We start from the raw sequence: 19,844 nt of genomic DNA on the forward strand, positions 1-19,844 counted from the left end.
ATACAGATAGGTTTGTGCCTTTCTTGCGCCAGCTTTGCTGAGAGGTGAATTGAGGCCTCCTGAAGTGGAAAGCTTTGAAATAGGATGTGAGAACTCATAAAGCACTGTGCACTTGAACAGTCTATTCTGTAATGTGATGCATGGCTGCCTTGTACCTTTCACCCCATGGAGACCCTGCACAACAAGAGGCCGATCAGGTCACTAACTGCTGAGCAGGTTAGGGCAGTCCGTTCCTTCCTCCTCCCTGCTCTAGGCTCTGCTGAGCATTGGTTGTATTCTGATGCTGGAGGTACAAGAAGCTCCAGTAATGAAACAAAATCTGCTTCCATAAATCTTAGACTCACTGAGGTGTAATGCTTGTGTAGATGCGTAAAAGGAAGCTATTTGTGTACTAATGGAGCTACTGGACAAAAAAAAAAAACTATTATAGTTTATGTGTTTACATATGAAATGCATACAAATGTATTTACATAAGGTGAAAAGTACTGTAAATAGAACTTTTCAGATTTCTGCTCCTGAAGATAAGGAGTTATCTTCAGATAATGAGGAGATAATGAGTTATCTGACCTCCCCCTCAGGATTCCAGGAGCAGTTTTCTACCCAATTTTGAGAAATGTCTTGCATTTTTGACTGAGTAATTATATTAAAGAGTTTGGCCTAAATTGGCATGGATGGAGTTGCTGCAGATGGCACTGTAAAAGTCCTGGACCCTGCAAGATGTTTAAAGAGCGATGTTAAATAGCAGGGTTCTTAACAGAAATCATCTTTGTTGAATGATCTTTTAATGGTAAATTAAGTGCTCTCTATACTTTGAGAGAGCTAAAATCTATTTTAATAAAATTCAGCAATTAGGTAATTCAAGCAATGAATTAATAAAGACAGACTCTGTCAGGATGCCAGATAGCATCTAGCCAGAAATGCAGATTTCAAGATAATTCTTTTTGTTCTGTCTTATTCTTCCTACATGTATTATTGAGTCTGCTTGGCATGTCATATTAATTCTACATATTCTGGAGTGGAGGTAAAGAAAGAAAACGTTTGCAGGTGCATTTCATGCAGGTGCATGTTGTACTTTGGTATTTTTTGCCTCAGGACACTTGAATGTGTGCTGAGTTTCTGCTTGTCTAATGATTAACTCTACGAGGCCTAAGCCTCCAGTTTTGCTAAAAAGCACACTCTGATGAGTATATTCTGTTGTATTAGGTGCAGATTTACAGTGTGGTAGAACTGATCTAATGATCAGGCTGCACTAAGAGGTCAGTCCTCTCCCAGGTGAACATTGTCACTGGCTTCTAGTGATATCTGTCTGTGTGTACCAGTGCTCGTGTGAGAGGGGCAGGTCTGCAGCCAGCCTGAGGGTCAGTTGCTCTGGAGTCACATCCTTAGTTTGCAGCGGTAGGGGCGGAGTAGTAAAGTTTTACGCTTTAGGCTCTACTTAGTCCAGTGGGATTAACTGGAGCATCTTAAAATGGTTTTGCAGTAAAGACATCCTGTAGCTCTATTGTTATGACTCTTCCTTTTGCTGTAGACAACTCTGGTACTTTAATGCTGCTTTGCACTTTTTATAATGAAAAGGTTTTGTGGTAACTCTGTTGTGAGCTTGATTTTCTGTAGGTAGGTGATGTAGAAAAGCTGCTGAGTGGGTTTTTCTTGGAGATAAACTATTGCCAGTTGAGTTTTTTCTAAGAGAAGGGTGTGCCATAAGCTCTGTACTAAAAAGTACTCTGAACTAGATGTGGGTGACACATGACACAATGAACTGTGTCTTCCAGATATGCCTCACTATTTATTTTGTGGTTTATGATTTTCCTTTGCTTTGGGATGGGAGAAGGAGGAGCATATACCAGCATTCCGGATTGATGCTGTCTTGACGCTGCAGTGCCGACATCAGAGGTGTTTGCCCTCGGGTGCCAGTTGCCATGGGCTTTCAGAATAATGGCTTGCACTGGCTTGCCAGCAGAGCACCTGGTAGTGCCTTAGAATATTCTTCTTACAAATTGAGCAGCGTTTAGTTCAGACCAGCAATAAAACTGCTTAAACACGTAGTTACCTGACTAGAGCATTCCATGTAATTCTGTTATGAGTCTTCTCTGAAAGTTGTGTTTTGTTCTTGTACAGAAAAGATCTGCTAGGAGGAAGTATAGTAAAATTCAAGCATGTGTAGTAAAACAAAACATGCTGGAAGTAAATCTGTGGGATGTTTTTATAATACATCTTGAACTTGGTTGAGAGTACTTGTAAGTCTTTGAGTTACTCTCTTGCTTTTCTAATACTTGTTAAGATATGATCTGTAGCAAACTTTATAGCAAAAGTTCATCACATAATAGTGAAAAGTTTCTCAGAATATGAAAACTGTGGGTTACTTAAAATGTTAGGGCAGAAGTGGTTTTTATCAGCTTTATTGACTTTAGTGACAGTTGGGGGTGATGTGACAGTTTTTCTTTTGCTATACCATGGTTTCACCTTGTGGGCCTTCACTGTGCAGCTTAAATCTATACATGGCTCTCTCTGGAGGGGATGACTATTCAGAACACAGGTTGTTTTATAGAAGTGAGCACACTGTTCTAGTTATCATGTTGCAGAGGTTCACCGTGGTCAATAGCCTGTGTGACAGAAGTAATGATTTTTAGGAAGTTTCTGCAGTGCTTCAGATGCAATCACAGCCATTCCAGACTCAGACTCCATAAAGTGTGGAAGTTATGAGATTTGCAGACTGCCAGATATGAGCAGAAACCCTCATCGTGCAGGGTGTACAGTCAGAGTATACCATGAATACATAAAAGCTGTGTGTTTAAACTCCCTGCTGTGAGCATCTGTTAATGCATAGAGGTGCCTGTGTGATCCAGGGTAAAGGGTAGCCTTGGAGCCACAGTCATAAATGAATGTTGGGAGGTGACACTCGAATGACTCCTGATGGGGTTTTCTAATCTGTCTGGCCAGTTTATCTCACTGCCCTGCAGATTCCATTCAATTTCTGTGCCTGAGAAAAGGTAGTAAAATACTTGCTGACATGAGACTGCGTGCTGTGCCACTGTCATCTTTCATGATGTGAGCAGAGGGGTTTTATCAGTTCTTTTAAGAATACCACAGAAAACCACTGTGGTTTTGGCACTGTTCTTGGCTGACAGGAAAAGAGGGAAGTGGCTTAATGGCTTCCGTGCCCTGAAGGCTTATGCTAGTTTAAAGAAATGGTTTTATGGTAATTTAATACTTGTGAGTGGATTAGAAAGAGGCGGAGAATGAAGGCTTGTTACAGTTGTGTACTCTGTATTTGAGCTCTCCACCTACCCAGGGCATGGTGGGGCTGCTGCTGCATAATCCCATTAAGAATCACTTGTGGAACAAGATCTCATCCAGTATGGTGGGGAAGGGGTGGCATTTCTAAGATATAACTGAGTCTCCCTAAGGTGTTTTTTGCATGGTGTGGTAGAAGACCCAGCATGCTAGAAGAGCTCTGGAATCCTGTGCCAGACCTATGAATTATGGATGAGATGTCTGCTGCTAGCACAGACACAAAGAGCAAACCGTGGAGCTCCTGGGTGCCTTCAGTCTCAGCATTACAGTAACTGGCTGTTTTTAGAATCCACAAGCAGCACAACAGCCTGCTCTGATCGGTGAAGGTCAGTTACAGGTGCTGCTCCCTTCTGTGGTTAGGACAGAGTGAGGAGTCCAGTAAAAGTAGCATAACTGGGAAGTTCTAAATTATGTGCATGGCTTCATTCATTTGTAATCAGTGAGAATAATTTAGTGTACTTGAATTTAGTTTGTTTGTCATCTTTCACCTGACACTGCTGCGTGTTTCTGATCTGGGATATGCTCATCTGGCTGTACTGGTTTCTTTGGGGTTTTTAATTTAGTTATTTTTTGCAAGGGAGGGAGTTGTCTTTTGCATTGGCTGTGTGATTTTTAATTTGTTCCAGTATTAAAATAAGCCAGCTCATTGTCCCAGACAAGTCTGAATAGTCCATGTGCCTTTTGTACATAGCAAGCAGGGTGAGAAATTAAGTAGAGTATAAAATATCCTGAGATAGCTGCTTGAACATGCATCACGGTCTTGGCAGACCAGTTCCATTGTGCTTCTATCAGATGCTTCAAAGCAGATGCCTCCCTTAAGGAGCTTTGTGGTTATTACCCTCAGCTATATGTAGAACAAAATTTACAGAACAAATGATTGGACTAATGACAAGGAATCTGTGATAGTGCTCTTTCTGTACAGGTCAGCCAGAGGTGCGAGGGACAGACCCTTTTTTGTAACCATGGCATCACTGCAATGGTTTATCGCTTCCAACTCAAAGTGCTAAGCTGTTGTGTAGGGAAGATCCCACCCCTCAGCCAGGAAGGGTGCAGGCAGGGCTCTGCCTGTGCTCTTGCCAAGATGAAATGGAATTGCCTGGAATGAGGTCTGGTGGTTGAGGCTTGCAAACTGGCTCTTGGCTTGTTCTGAAGAGCACCTTTCTTCCCAGATCGCATGGAAACAGAGTCCTCAAAGTCAGTTTGGATCAGTTTTTTGCAATTTGCCTTAATTTTCTGGGGATTTAAGCCTTGAATCTTAACCAGCATAAGGAAGGTTTTTGCAATAACTATTAATAGAAGATGGAGAAAGCTCTCCTCACCCTTCTTCCAGTCACTGGGATTTGCTCTCATTTTTGTTTTTCAGGTTTATTTATTCACACCCTAAACTAAGGCAGTCATAGACCTCTGCAGTTCCCAGGCTGCAGACAGTTCTGTGTCTTCAACATGTAACACCATCTTTCTCAAAACCAGGATAACTGCCCTGTGCGATGCAACCACTGTCCACATGCTTACTATGTGCTGTATGCAAAAATCTTGTTGCTTCCTCAAGACCTGTAGTGTCAGCAATAAAGGAGTTTGGGTGGAACTGCTTTGCAGGTCAACCTAATTTGATTTACTGGGCTATAGTTTGCCATCTTGCGCTGTTTCAGCCTTCCCTCTTCTACTGGAATCAGAAGTTACTCAGATTTTTAAAATCTCTTTGACTAAATCCTAACCAGCAGGGCTGAGTCTGCCTTTTCCTGCAAGCAGGAGATCTCATCTTTGGTTATCTGTTGGCATCTAAGCACGTATATGAGAGGGTGAGAGGGAAGTGTTATTTGTGTTGGGCTATGTGACCTTTTTTTGAGATTCAAATGCCTTTCTAGATTTTTGTTTTGTGCCTGGAGCAAAAAGGGCCTTTTTGTATTATTGTAACAAGAGTACACACAGCCTTCACAAATAAATATGCTGAAATATATAGCCCAAAGTGAAGATTAATTCAAGGCCTTGAAAGCGTTAGCAGCTCAAGTTTCTTCCAGTTGAATGTAGCAAGGATTGGGGTTACAAAAAGGAAGGAAAATTTACAGCTTAGCAAATGGGAAAGAGAAGAATTCTTTCTAGCTGACTTGCTGGAACTCAAATCCTGCAGCAGACAACTGAAGTCAGCATTATGTTGTGAGCAATCAAGAGAGGTGACACCCTATTCTTGCAGAAAGAGGGGTGCTGTTCATGAAGAATTTGTGCTAGTTTAGCAAAGGGGATGCTTCTGGTTTATTGAAGGCTTGCCGTGTTAAGGATAGGTAATAGTCAAGCAAGTGTAAAGTGCCAGCAGGGAGTTGTGCAGCAGAGATGGAGATTCCTCTCGTACTGGGGAGACTCTTGTATTAGGTACTTGATGGGGGAACTGAAGGGGAGTGCAGTAGTCTGTGGGACACATTTTGAGCATGAAATTCACATCACCACAGCTGGCATCCAGTGGTCAGTTTTGTAATCTGGTTCTGGATTTACTCTTTGTGGAACAATAGGAATTGATCCCATGCTGAAGTCTTTAACTAATAGTTGTCACCCAGTTAGCAGTCCTGTGGCAAGTTGGGTGTGGTTTGGTCTGTCATGCATCTAAGTGCTCACAAACCTAAATGCTGACATACTGCTTCTGATATAGTTTTTTTTTGGAAGAAAGCCTGGAATCATCAACCATTTATAAGTCTTGTGGAAGGTTGTCTGTGAGCCTGGGGAACATAGATGTCCTTGTTTGAGATACTGTTAAATATCCTACTTTTCTTTTGAAAGTAGACCTTTATTTGCCCTCTGCATTAACTGCTTTTCCTTACCATTTTGCAAGTCTCTTAAAACAGACCAGCATCAAAGTAGACCAGTGTGAGGGATGGTTTATTGCTTGCTGTACACAGGCCAGAGGTGTGCTTTTGAGTAAGTAAGAGCTTTTGTCCACCCTCACTGTCCCAAACGTCTGTTACAAAACCTTGCATTTGGGATCTGTTGTTTATTCATGAAAAAAAGGAACTGACATCTCGATAAATGAGGCTGCTGAAATTAAGAGAAAGTAGGACATGAAATTTCCATTGTTTGGTATTGTGTGTTTATTGTAAAGTGAGACTAGAGCCAGTTCTCTGATTTTTTTTTTTTGGGCCGGTTTGGAGATGCAGCAGTTCTTTGCATGTGGAAGTGACAGGCTGCTTGTTAATTTCATGAATATCACTCACTAAATATTTTTTTTTTCCTACTTTCTCTCTGAGCAAATAAACGTTTTCAAGGTGCTTTGATTACAGCAAGATGAACTGGGCATCCTGCTTTGTAAGCAGATGGCTCCTTTTGCATGGATCCCTTCAGTGCTGTGCCAGCGAGGGATGGGGCTGGAGTGGTCAAGCAGTGTTGAGAGGGGCCTGGAAATGATGAAGGGGCTTTCTGTTGCAGATTTCACTGCATGCATTCATCTGCAGGTTGATAGTGAGAGATGCTGCAGTGTGCTGAGAAAAAGTAGACAAAACTAGGAATTGTTTGGAGATTTGGAGGCGGTGGGGGAGAGAGGCGGTAATGATAGTGAGTACAAGGGGCCACACGTGGCAGCTTCCCTGTTCTCCCAAGCAAGACACTGCGTGTCTGGGCAAGTTTAGTTTAGCTACAGCATGAAAGGAATAAAATTAAAAGTAGATGTCCCGCAGTGAAAAGGACATGCCAACCTCCTTTATCAGTCTAGACTGGGTATTGTGTTACTCCTCCCATGCACTCCTCCCTTATCTACTCCTTGTCTCATTCCTGTGAGGCCACAGAATGTCAGCTGGCTCCTGGAGTGGACCCAGCTCATTTCACTAGCTGTCACTGACCAGCAGTTGCCAGGCTATGCTGAAAAGCTGTCAGCCTTCTCAGCACCTCTGAGATGATAATCCTGAGGTAGCTTTCTGAATGACCTCTTAATAAGCTCACCAACATTAAGCATGTACATAGGTATGATATTAGGCTGATACATAGGGTAGAATTGACCTCTGTTACAGCCAAGTGTTAATGATGTTTTCTTAACTGACTGTATTCAGGCCTTTATGGATCTTACTTGCTAAATATTTGATGCAGCTCTGACTTTTAAGTGATGCATAGTTTAGTTGGTTTTGGCACAGTGGTCCCTCAATAGCTCGCTCTTCACAACTGACTTGTTTGCTGCACAACAGCAGACTCAGCTGGCTGCACACTGTTTTGTTGAGTGTAAAAGTCTCTCACTGTCTTATTCCAGTTATATATGCTAAGGTGTGGGGTTCCATACTTCTCATTTTATTAAGAGCAATCTCAACTTCAGCCAGCTCACAACAGTTTTGAATCCTTCCTCAGGGTTGATCTCTGAATTTAATTAGTGAGCTCTGCACTTAGACTTTAAATTCTGAATTAAAGACCAGAAAAAATACTTCAAAGAAAAGGTAAGAGCATATGATGACTGCTCTGTCTTCCCTTTTAGAGTAAAACTGTGTTCTGTAAGTCCAGGCAGCTGGACATACTTGTATATTCCAGTAAATCTTACCATGAGTTGCAGCCTCAAGCAATGAACAGCCACACAATTCCATGGTATCCTCAATTCCTGCCCTCATGTCTCCGGACGAGGAAATTGCTCAGATTTGCTTCAGACCTCAGAGGGCAAACTTGGGCAGCAGGAATTTAATGTTTAGGAAATACAGTGAAATGAGAGGGCAGGAGAAAAGAAAAGTTTGAGAAAGAACCTTATGTATTCTTAATACATGTAATTTATGTTTTAAGAAAACAGACATACTTTTTTTTTTCTAATTAGCCAGATCCTAGGAAATGTCCAGTTTACATTCTGAGGTAAAACTTGCCTCCTGGCCAGCACAGCCTTCTCTGGGCTTTTCTGTTACTGCTGCCATTGGCTAAACCCCAGGGTTACTTGTGTGCAGCAGCCCTTGCCCAGTTTCACTCCTGTATACTCTGTTCACTGCCACCTTTGTGAAGGAATGCATTCTGCTTGTTGCAGCATAAATCTGCTTTAGGTTTACATCTTGGAGTCACCACTTTGCTAATACTCATCTCTGATAAAACTGCAGCCTTAGGAAGCCTGTCTCCCCTTTGTGCTGAACCTATTACCTGACTGAAGTCAAATGCACTTCTGTGGTTTGGCTTCCTAGGCTTTGAAAAACCTTAAAGCCAGTTTCCTCACTGTAAACAAAAAACCCCAAACCAATCATAAGGCCATAATTCCTGTTTACAGAGAGATGCCTTTATTGTATGCTCTTGGAAGCAAATGGGACATGGTTACGGTTTTATATACAGAGAAATCTGTAGCATTGGGTTACAATCAGTGGCAAATGAACCAAGATTACAGTGCAGATCTAAGTGTTGTGTACAGTTAATAACAGTGGCTGGCACACAAACCACAACACAGAAGCCAAATGAAGCCGAGTGTACAGGGTACAGCATCACGTGAGGAAGCAACTTCATGTACAAAGAGCGTTCCATTTTCTTTACATTTGCAGGCTTTCTTGGCTAGTGAGTAGATACAGCTCCATTTAAAACTCAGTGTGCAGTTATTTTTCTTTCCACTCAGCTGCTACCGAATTAAGACAATTTGAATGTTCCAATTACATTTTTAATGCTATAAATAACTACAGTTGTTGCCAAATTATTTGAAGTTGCTTTATTTATAGTCAGGAATAGTTTAAACGTTGTTCTCTACACATTAAAAACTGGGAGAAATCTTAAAATATTTTGAAAGTAGTCTGAAATTAGACCACAGGGATCTGTGGTACTTCATTTGGAAGTTTAATTCTAGGTAACTTCTTCTGAGAGATTTATGGGGAAGAAAGATGGAATTGTCCACCATATTACTCATTTGTAGAATTTGTTCATAGTATTTAAGGTTTAGATAGTTCAAAGGTCATACTTCTTTTTATTCAATGCCATGTCCAATCTTAGTGTAAAAATAAACACTGTGTCCTCTGTGGATAAAGATATCCATCTGTTGGTTACAGGCCAGACCCCTATTGGTGAGAGAGATTTAGAAAAATAGACCTTTTCTTTTAATGTTTTACTGTGCTGACCCACAAAGGAAAAGTGAAATTCATTCAAGTCTAGAAACAGAAATACAGTACAAGTGATTTATAGAATTGCATTCCTTCCATCCACAAACTTGCTGAGCATGAAACACTGCCCCTGTCTTTTCCTTGTTTTGAGAATTAATTGTCATCAGAAAAGTCACATTATACTGCACTGCCACATTGCCTGTCTGCCTCCTAGTGTGCAGACTCAGCAGGGCTCTGCCTCCCGAGGATTCTTTGCTTGAGAATTCTTTAGATGGATGGGTGATGGTGGTTTGGGTTACACAGGGGGATGTTTTAGCTCAGATTAACAGGAACAGTTTTAATTAATTTGACTGATGGTGATTTTTGGTGGGTGGAAGCTCAACCATTTAAAAAAGAAAAATCTCATGAGTTGGACCTGAAAAATACCAGCCTTTCCTCAAAATCTCCACTTCCGAGACTGCTTCCCATAGATTTCCTTCTCATTTAAGGGGCTGGTACATTTGGCAGTACAGGTTTCATGCTCAACTTTGTCACTGAGAACTGGACAGGACTTTAAAGCATACAGCCCATTGAGACTTCACTGGAGTGTTTCAGTGCTTTTGACAGTCCCCCCCCCAGCAGTGTTGCTCTCTTGGAAGTGCAGGTGGCCCAGACTGGCTCTGGGAGACCTGGAGGACAGGTGACATACAGAAGTGGAAGTAGTAGTTAAGCACCAGTTGCTGGCCCCTGCAGAGGCTTGAGAGAACAGAATTACTTTGTGGAGAGCTTGTCGACCTAAAAAGCTTAGTCAGTTCGATCAATAAATATTGACTTAGGGTTAGGATCAGAAATAAGACACTGCACTTTGGAACTGGAAGACAGAGTCAACTTTCTCCCTTTTCTGTCCAAAAGGAGACTAACTTTAAAAGGTGTCCTTAAGGACCTTTGTGGTGTCTGATGTATAACTCACTAAGCACATATGAGTGTACTTGTCCCTTTTTCAGGGAAGAATAAATGTATGAGTGGACGAAGCTTCGAGGCTTTTTTCTGTGGTGGTTCGTTTTTGTTTTTTTTTTTTTTTTTTTTTTGTAGCATCTGTTATGTGTTGTGTTGTCCCTGAAGGCAAATTTACCCACTCTTGAATTATGCAGCATTGCCCAGAGAATGGCTCTGTAGTTGAATATGCTCTCTGCAGTACAGCTTCTGCTTTCTGTATTTTCATGTAACAGATGTTACTAGAAAGCTACACTGGTCTTTATCCTGTTATTTTGAGCAGGGAAGCAGTGATACTAGTTTGAAAACACAGGAACTAATCTGTACAGCAAATCAGAATTTTCATAACTAATGAAAATTTAGTTAGAATCACTAGCTTTTCAAAAGCTGTACTGCTCTGAATGTTGTTCTTCAGCCCACCGTTTTTCTGCTTTGAGCAGTATCACTTTCTGTCTGCTTGTAAACAGTTCTCTGTGGATATAATGAAAGAAGAATACTCTCTCCCCTACACTGACTACATTTTACTTCGTTAGTTTACAGGATGCCCATACAGAACTACAGGTTCTGTTGGGAGTGCAGCAATACACATATTGCCATATGCATAGATCATTAAATAGTAACAGTGCCAGTAGTAAAGCAAAACCTGCCAAGATGTTCTGTTCCTCTTAATTTAAGCTTGATTTATATGTGCCTGTTGACTGAAGATGCAGTTTGTGTCCACTGCTGAGATGACACAGTACCCTGAGTAACTTTGTATTGATTATGCTTACACAAGCTTGTGCTTTTCTAAGAATGTGGAAATGAACATAAAGAAAATGAAGTACATCAGGTTGTTCCCATGGAACACTGTTAAACAACTTACTCATAGCAGCTTCAAAGTACAAAGTTAAAACTTACCTTCTGCTCTACTCCCTTCGAAACAGATGAGTGCTAGAATTAACTCCCCTCTAGCTTAAAAATAGAAGTGGACAGAATGTCAAAATATGCTTTCCTGCAAAGATGAACCTTCTTTGTCATAACGAGTTACCCCAATGTTGGTGACCTGAAGTATGTGCGTTACAACAGGTAATTGTGGAAGCAGTATTTGCTTTCCCTTGTTGCCGTGCTGTTCTGTGTAAAAGCAAGTTGTCTAGAACACTGTGGGCACTGTAGAAAAAATAAGTTACTAGTATTCCTCTAGAGGAAATTACTATTATTCCTTTCCCTCCAAGAATTCAGTTGCATGCTACTGCCTGGAGCAGTCTCCCTGCTTTGGATAGGGCTGCATCAGGAAATCAAGGTTTTTCACTGGATTTCTTCTCTGGAAAAGCTTCCATCCTGGACTTGTTTATTGAACAGGAAAAAAAACCCAGCTTATCTCCTGTAGCAACATCATTTGCAGCTCTGAGCCTGCTCTGTGGCTAGCTCAGAGCTCTTGCGTTATTACTTAAACAAGTGAAAAACAATACCATCACCCCCTGTTCTTAGTGTATTGAGGCTGCTGGTTTACCACAGACTCTAATAATGGACTTGGAAAAGGCAGTGCAACTTTTCCTCCAACTTCCTGTCCCAGATGCTCAACTTTTAAGACTGGAGAGGGCATTCCAGTTTAATTTGTTTTCTTTTCTCTCTCTCTCTTGCCTCAGTCCATTCTACCAGCACCAGATGTGTTCAGAAGTGAGCATTCAGGCAGAAGCTGCACTACACCTCATGAACTGCAAAGCAGCTAAGGCACCTGGAGCTTCGAGATCCAGGTAAGAGGCAGGAATGAGGCTTAAGCCCATGTGCTCTTTTGGAATGAAAAATTAATTCCAACTCTTACTCATTGCAACTCCCCCATACCAGTGAATGAAGGACAATTACGTTCAATTAATGCCTTTTAGTATTAGTGTAATTTGTTCTAGTAGAGATAACAGTCCAGAGGGCTGTTTCACAAACATGCAATTCTGGCTTGCTATTTTGCGTATTGTTAGTGTTTACTTACAGAGCATAGAAGAGACTGCACCCTTCATTATCTTATTGCCACAAGCCTTTAAAGTTGGAAATCAGATAAATAGTCTTAATCTGTGGTTCTTGCAACTTGTTTATCAATGGATTATTAATTAAATGTGGCAGAGAACTCTCCTCCTGAGAAGGCTTCAGTCTTTGCACAGTTGCTTTAGACTATGCTTGAGGGGGTTCTTTTAAAGCACACTTAACTATTAAACTACCTGTGGTACAGTATATACTACCTTGGATTGTAGAGAGTTAAGGCACCAAATACAAGATAAAATAACATCCAAAGTAAGAAATTTGCTTTTGAACTGCACATCTCCACAGAGCACTTTGGGACATTCAACTCCTTAAACGTGAAGGTAAACATGTGGTCTGAATGGTTCATGGAGCCACAGGAACTGGAGGAAGAAACCACTTTACTGAATTTAAACTGTACAGTATGATGAACTTTCTTTTACATAATTCACACAGATACTTTTAGTAAGGCATTGCATTGCCTACACCATGTCAGACAGGCTTAGTAGAAAAAGCATCATCTTCTAAAAGACCCCAGGCTAGAGGAACAGGCAGATGTACTATAACAGAAGAATGAAACAAGTAAGCTATCTCTTATACCTTAGATAGCAGATGGAACTACAGTATCCCTTTGCTTTGCTTTAAACAAGTCAATAAAGCATCTCATTTTTCAGTAGATTTATTCAGCAGGAAGCCCAAGAGGGTCTGTGTCCTGAGCATTCTAGCTGAGTTACCGTTTTTTGAGACAGTACAACTGTTCTTAACAGAACTCCTCAGCGAGTCCAGCAGAGAGCTCATTTTCATTCTTTTGATGCCAGAGAGAAGTCTTAGTCAGCTTCACAACTGTGAACAACAATCTGAACTCATCGTGTAGCCAAAAGAATCCACTGCAGCAGAGTTCTTGTACTGTGTCCCAGAGCCACCGGAAATAGTAGCCAGTTCTGTAAGCTGCTGCTGCGACTTGGAACTCATCTAAGCTGGGACGTATTTCTCCCTTGTTTAAGTTACAGGCAACTGTCTACAGAGAATTTAGCTAAGCAGGAGCAGTTCTAATACTGAGTGATTGTATCTTAGCCTACAAAGCAAGAGGCAGAGGGAAGCCTGCAATTTTGTCTGAGTGAAGACTGAAATACTGTATTCTTCATTTATACAGTTCTGGAGAGATGTCTGGGAGTCCCACATCTAGACTATGATGATCTGTGGGGCTCTCAGAAGTGCAGATGCAGAACTGCAGGTGAAGCAAGGGACACTCTCTCAGGACATTGCTGGGACTGGATCAGGGATGATAGGTTAGAGCTGCTCATATTTATTGCTATCTTAGAGTTTTGGAAGTGCCAGGAGATTGATGTCCCAGAGTCACCAGCCAGCAAACAGATACTTTTTTTCCTAGACCCTGTGAAAAATCCTCATGCTACTCTTCTTTCATTTTCTGTTTCCTAATACTGTAAAGGAACTTGTGGTCCATGGAAATTTTTCTCAATAGTTAAATGAAAGAAAAAGCCTCAGATAATGTTAGATTTGTACACTTTACCCCAGTTAAGTTCTTTCAGTGGCTACAGGGCACAGTATTGAGTGAGATACACTTTAAATTTTTTTTCCTACCAGAAGGTGAGTGTTCTCAAAGAAAGACTCCTAGTCTCCAGAGATCAGAGATACTAGAGTAGTTTTCACAGATCTTTGTAAATGAGTAGAAATAGTCCCTTGGCACATGAGTAAGTTGAAATATTTGTAGGAAAACTTGTTTCTCTGAAGCTTTTGATTAAAGGTTTTTAAGAATCTAGAAACACTTATTTACTGGGGTGTTAGAAGGTGATCAGAAAGGCAGTGAAGGAGAAAAGCATTCACAGAAGCAGAGGTATTTAGCTGCAGTGGAAGTCGCAGTAGCAGGTTTACAGCACATTAAGTGGCAGCCATGACAATTGCTGAATCATTCATTAGCTCACATTGGCTACATGACAGCAAATTAGACAGATTAGGAGCCACCTACCCAGGCACTAAATTGCCTTTGTGAGGGTTGGATTGTGCACTGCGTCCAACAGAATTCGCTTGGGCAACAGAGGCTGGATGTTACACATTCCCTTCATGAGTACAGGCTGGCCTCCCTCCATCCAGCTGGCACAATGCCCAGGAATTGGGTCACCATGTTCCAGCTCCTGAATGTGTGCTTAAGACAGCAAGCGAGAGGGCACGATGGCAGGAAGGATCACGTACCATGCTTCCAGCTAGCCAAGCTCTCCAAACCAATCTGGTTCCCTTTAAAACCTTATGTAGATAGAAACATGCCTGGAGAAATCTCATAGGGCAAAGTGAGATTTTATCAAGTACCTTATTTCTTAAAAATTCATGGTTGCATCTGGGAAGATGACACCCATTGGGGGGGAAGCTGCTGAGGTATCGTTATCAGCACACAGTACTTCAGCATTCCCATCTGTAAAGACTGCTGTTTAAAACTCAAGTTTTGACCCTGCAGCTGGTGAAATGGAGGTGCCAACTCCTTGCAGAACTGTGCACTTTCAGAGAGGAGCTACCAGCTGACGTGTACCCTGTGTACAATAGCACTGGGTGTCTTCTCAAGTCGTGCTAATTCCTAAACAATACGTCTATCTAGCTTTCACCTGTTTCAAAGCAAAGGAAAAGACTGCTTCTAGAATACATGATCTCACAACAAGGTCATACCAATGCTGTTATCACACCAGTGCTACGATGGTATAAGAACTCAACTGGGATTAAATTGTCTGGTGGGAAGATGGGCCTGAGAGACCTGCTGTCCAGCTGGGGCACTTCAGACCCCATCAGACAGTGCAGCAGGCTGATTTGACACACATCTCCACACATGTGGTCCATGAAACACAAACTGGTAGAAAGAGAAAGCATGTACCTGCCTGACTGTGGGTTTTCTATGCAAGCATGGCTAATGGCAAACATGCTATTGTAACAGTGGAACAGGCTGTATTTCATCTCCCTGTTGTGTAAGCAACCTCACTGTCCTCAGTGTTAACAGAGCAGACCACTGAAACTCACAATTGTTCTTCCAAAGTCAGTGGAAATGCCATTCACCTCCAGTACAGACAATACATTAAACAGGTCAATTTGTTATTGTAAATCTCTGGCTTCTTTTCATCCTTTAAGTGCCAGACACCATCTCCCAAAATACATGCTGTCATCTGGCTAGCTAAAACTAGAGTTAAGGTGGGCAGTATACAGACACAGACTTTCCCTGCTGTCCTATTTATATATGTACTAATTGAAAGGAACTTTTCCAGAACTCTTTAACATGAACCAGAAATTCAAACTATAAAATAGCATTTCTGCTTCACTGAGAAGGTGCTACAAAATAGGCAGTGACACTAGCAGCTGCACCAAGCATACAGAGCCAGGTTTACATATTTGCCTGTTGGGTATATCCAGACATACAGAACTTAGTAGCCATAAACCAGACCTCTGATCTCACAGAAAAGGCACTTCAGACCATGCTCCTGTGAGAAGGCTTCAAAAAGGAAACTTGCAAGTATTATGCAAAAGAAAGGAGTTCTAGTTCTGCCTTAGCAAAACAGTGCTTATTGCAATATTGATCAAGCAGACGTTACCCAAATTACTCATCCGATAATAGCTTGGTATTTCAGTTAGATTAAAACCTGCTGTCAGAATTTAACTGCTCTCTCCCATGCCAACAAGCTCTTTGGCACTTACGGAGCCTGCATCCATGACACTTCAATATGGGAATGTTTTGCTCAAGTTCCATTTTCAGTGAGACAGGTTCTGAGGAAATCCTGCACCTTAGGAGCTTATCACTGATTCCAACAGAAGGTACAACAAAGTGAGAATTTGGAAGCAGCAGAGTGGAATGCTTTGGACTGTAAGAGCTAAAAGGGTGATGACAGAAAAATACAGAAATTCACAGTCAAAGCAGTTCTGATGGAAATCAATACAAATGGATTAAGCTGCCAAGTACAAGCCACAAAGAAGCAGATCAAATAAGAGCCAGCAAGACATTTTAATAATCAGTCCTTGAACTGGACAGTGCTTGTCAGACTGACATCAGTTAAGCTAGGAAAGGAATACTTGAGAGAAGTTCATTATAATGCACCTTAACATTGCCCTGATGCATCTAAACTCCTGTCTGCTGAAGGAGCTGGAGCAGCCTGCTGCTCCACAATCAGGACAGCTTAGCCTGACAGGCTGGAAGAATGGGCTGAATTTTAAGTGAGCTTCAGCCCAAGACCCAGGTTTGCACCTTGAAGATAACAGCAGATGAAAACCTGCCCCACAGAGCGGGAAGGACATTCTGATGGCTCATCAGTTGCAGCTGCAAATGTAACCAAATGGTGATGTGGTCCCATGGGTGCCAACTCATGGGCCACCTGCAAGGTCAGGTTTCTGCCCACAGCAGCAAAGCTAACAATACTTAACAACTTTCTGTATCAGCTTATGAATTCTATCCAGACATACCCTGAGTTATGGATAAACCTACACATGCAGTTATTTAGTGAATCTGATGTTTCAATAATGAAATGAAATACAGTTTATTTTTGCTGTTACATTTTGATGCAAAACAAGAAGCTTCGGGCCTGATAGACTACTACTTAATTTATACCAAATGTTTTAACTGTTATCAGTCGGGTGTTTCAGACACTTTCCTCTCTGAACAGAGACCCTAAAATGCTAATACAGCATCACCAATTCCCTCCCTTTTGCTTTTTTATTAAACCATTTTTATATTAAAAAAGTTGTTTCCAGCAACTTCAGGTACTGCAGTGGTGCAGCACTGCACTGTGCAACTTTGCATAACGGAAGGTTATATAAAGGCAAATTAAAAAACAGTATTTTAAAACTACTGTAAAACACATAGAGTGTGCACCATATAGGTCATAATCCAAACCCATTTTAATCCAAGTAAAATACTTGTTAAAACATTTATTACAGAACTGAACACAGTTATTTATGGATGGCTGTATCCTGATTTCTAGCTTTAGAACCACGGCTCAGCAAATGATTCATGCCGAGTGCAATCACCACCCGCCTGCCTTCCTCTCCTCCCACTGCGCCCACAGGAGGAAAGCAAACCTGGCTGCTTCATGGATTAATTTGGCCTAATGTCATTTGATCTCTGCAGATTTTAACTGCAGTATCATCAAAGTCTTTCATTCTTTATTTGGAGGTTAGCTCTAATAGTTTAGGGAATTAATTTCTCTCCTTGTTAGATAGTATCACACATGCCACTTCTTATTTTCATTCCACATACCTATAACCAGGGGGTGGATTCAGTGCAGGCCATGGCCGTGGCTTTGGTACCTACCCAGTGTTTTCCACAGGTATGCAAGGAATGCAGTGCCTGACACAGCAGTAGCAATACAGCTTTTTATGCTACACAAGAGAAAAATACTTGAAGGAGAACAGTCTGTTGATAAAATCAATTTTTTAAAAGTAATATTTTCTAACTAAATGGGAGTATTTGAAGTGGCCTTGAAAAAGACAAAGTTGGCATTCAGACCTAGGTATTACCTGTTCAAACATTTAGTTAAACAAGACATAATAAACACGTGCCATATACAAGATTGTCACAGGTATAGGAGATTTTTAGGAAAAACAATAAAAATATTCTTTAAGCTGAAAATAAAATCTCTTACCTTTATATCACGATCTCAGCTTAGAGTCACTACATTTCTGCTTATTTTATACAAGTGCATATGGCTATGAAGGTCCGGAGAGAATGAGAATAAAGTGGTATTAACCTGCTGAAAACTGCTTAGAAGTCTTAAGCTGCAACATATATATGTTCCAATACCATTTAAAAAACATTCACCTTTCGGTTATTGCTGATTCACAGTCCCAAAATATCAACATACAAATACTTAAGAGGAAAAAACCTCAGTAAATTTAGAGCAGAAGTTTTCTAAACTGGCTGTTTACCAGATACTGTATTTTCCTATCATTTGACGGTGATTTTAAGAGACACAAAAGCAACCCATTTGAAAGTTATGTTCAGGCCTACCCTTTTTGTGCCTCATATTAATGATGTGGGGAAGAGAGAGAGAGAATATATCATTTTAATTCGATTTTGGAAAAAATATATATTCTACTTTTTTCTCCTGCCTTTTTGCTACATTTCATGTCTGCTGACATGTGCAATGGTACACAGCACTACTGCTGCAGAGTGCCCATTGCAAGTCCTTGTAGCAATTTTTATAGGAAACATGCAAATACAGTTGTAGTATTAAAATTCTGAAGTACTTCAGTAGCAAAAGCAAACACAGGATTCTGCTTCAAGCAGGCACTCGGCAAGGTCTGTTCTTGGTTTGGTGTTTGGTTCCCCCCCCCAACACACCAGTCTTTCCCTTCTAGTGTAAAGAGATACCCAGCAGTATATACACATCTATTGCTATGTACCCAAAGAAAGGACTGTGGCTTGGAGTAAGTATTGCTTTTCATTAAATGGAACAAAGTTCAGGAAGTGAGAAAAAACACTTTAAAAAAAAAGGAAAAAAGCTCAGATTCCATGTCTGAAGTTGAGAAACCTCAAAACGAGCCACGTTTGTTCTTGCTTTTAAGACATATACAAAATGCCATTTCGAGCCACACAACCTGATGGTTCTAGAAGTCAGAGAAGAAATCTTGAGGGCCCAAGTGAATAATAAAAGGTGCGATGCTGAGAGGCTGGCAATAGGGACTGTCAATGAAAAAACCACCTACAGTGGGAGAAGAGCAGAGAAGCAAAAACTTCACGTTAATTTCCAAGAGACTGGCTGAAGTTGAAGCTCCATTTAAATTTCTCTGCTCTTTCAGCTGCAAGTGGAATTTTCATTGTAAAATGGGCACTTTGAATTCTTTGAAGGTATTGAAACATCTACCACTTCCAAGGTTACCACTTTCTAAACAAAGAACTGACAGCTCATTCATATTTCAGTAAAGCAGAGAAATGTAAAATATGCAGCAAGGGGGCAAGTTTACAATGTGGTTAGTAACTCCCAACAAATGACAAAAAATAAAGAATGACTTCTATAAATCATCAGAAATGACTGCCATCATGTTGGAAAAGAGCATAGCGCCCTCCTTGTTTCTGAAATTGGAACAAGTCGTTTGGCTGATGACTGTTCATTGTATAGAATTGGTTCAGAGAAGATTTGGTTTGAAATTTAACAAATCTGGGGGATTAAAAAAAAAAAAAAAAGGAAAAAAGAAACTACAAATGGTTGCCAATCAGGGGAACTCCAGAAGAGGCGTGGGGAAAAAAGAATGTGTGCACAGGAAAGATTCCTTTAATGAATATTTGATTAACAAAAATGGGCTCTTATCAGCCATGCTTTTTCTGCTCCGTGATGGCTTCCTTTCATCCATAGGCCAGCAAAGTAGATGGTGATTTCTGAGCACTGCTCAATTTGACCGCATCCCCCAGGCCCTGCTCCGTGTCGGCACTACCTGGGGCTGGTGGCACAACAGCTGCCACCACGTGCCAATAGAGCTGCGTTTTTTATTAAAGTACCACCAACACCAAACGAAAGTGAGAGCTCCAGCAGAAGGAAACCCATTTCAGATACAAACCCATTCCTCTGCACAAGTACCTCAGTTAATTCCCAG

The 19,844-nt window shown here is 41.1% G+C and overlaps 1 protein-coding gene and 1 long non-coding RNA gene across 8 annotated transcripts in view; one reads left to right on the forward strand and one right to left on the reverse strand.

Annotated features, from left to right (window-relative positions):
• The first annotated feature begins 1,503 nt into the window (after positions 1 to 1,503).
• The window catches only part of LOC133281465 (uncharacterized), a 71,598-nt gene continuing 53,257 nt past the window's right edge, over positions 1,504 to 19,844 (forward strand). For all 4 annotated transcript variants that reach the window (XR_009747528.1, XR_009747526.1, XR_009747527.1 and 1 more), the window contains exons 1-2: positions 1,504 to 1,614; positions 11,906 to 12,013. This is a non-coding gene — a long non-coding RNA (uncharacterized LOC133281465). The remainder of the gene's footprint in view (positions 1,615 to 11,905; positions 12,014 to 19,844) is intronic.
• Positions 13,806 to 19,844, reverse strand: part of STRBP (spermatid perinuclear RNA binding protein) — a 60,274-nt gene continuing 54,235 nt past the window's right edge. For 3 of the 4 annotated variants that reach the window (XM_061477109.1, XM_061477105.1, XM_061477104.1), the window contains exon 18: positions 17,967 to 18,955. In XM_061477109.1, coding sequence (XP_061333093.1) covers positions 18,861 to 18,955 — 95 coding nt within the window. In that variant the 3' untranslated portion in view covers positions 17,967 to 18,860. The other variant, XM_061477108.1, reaches the window with a different exon arrangement.

The sequence above is a fragment of the Pezoporus flaviventris genome, unplaced genomic scaffold, assembly GCF_033815535.1.
Source record: "Pezoporus flaviventris isolate CSIRO_AGI_PZ_B2104156 unplaced genomic scaffold, CSIRO_AGI_Pfla_v1 ptg000097l, whole genome shotgun sequence".
In the NCBI taxonomy this organism is placed as follows: domain Eukaryota; kingdom Metazoa; phylum Chordata; class Aves; order Psittaciformes; family Psittacidae; genus Pezoporus; species Pezoporus flaviventris.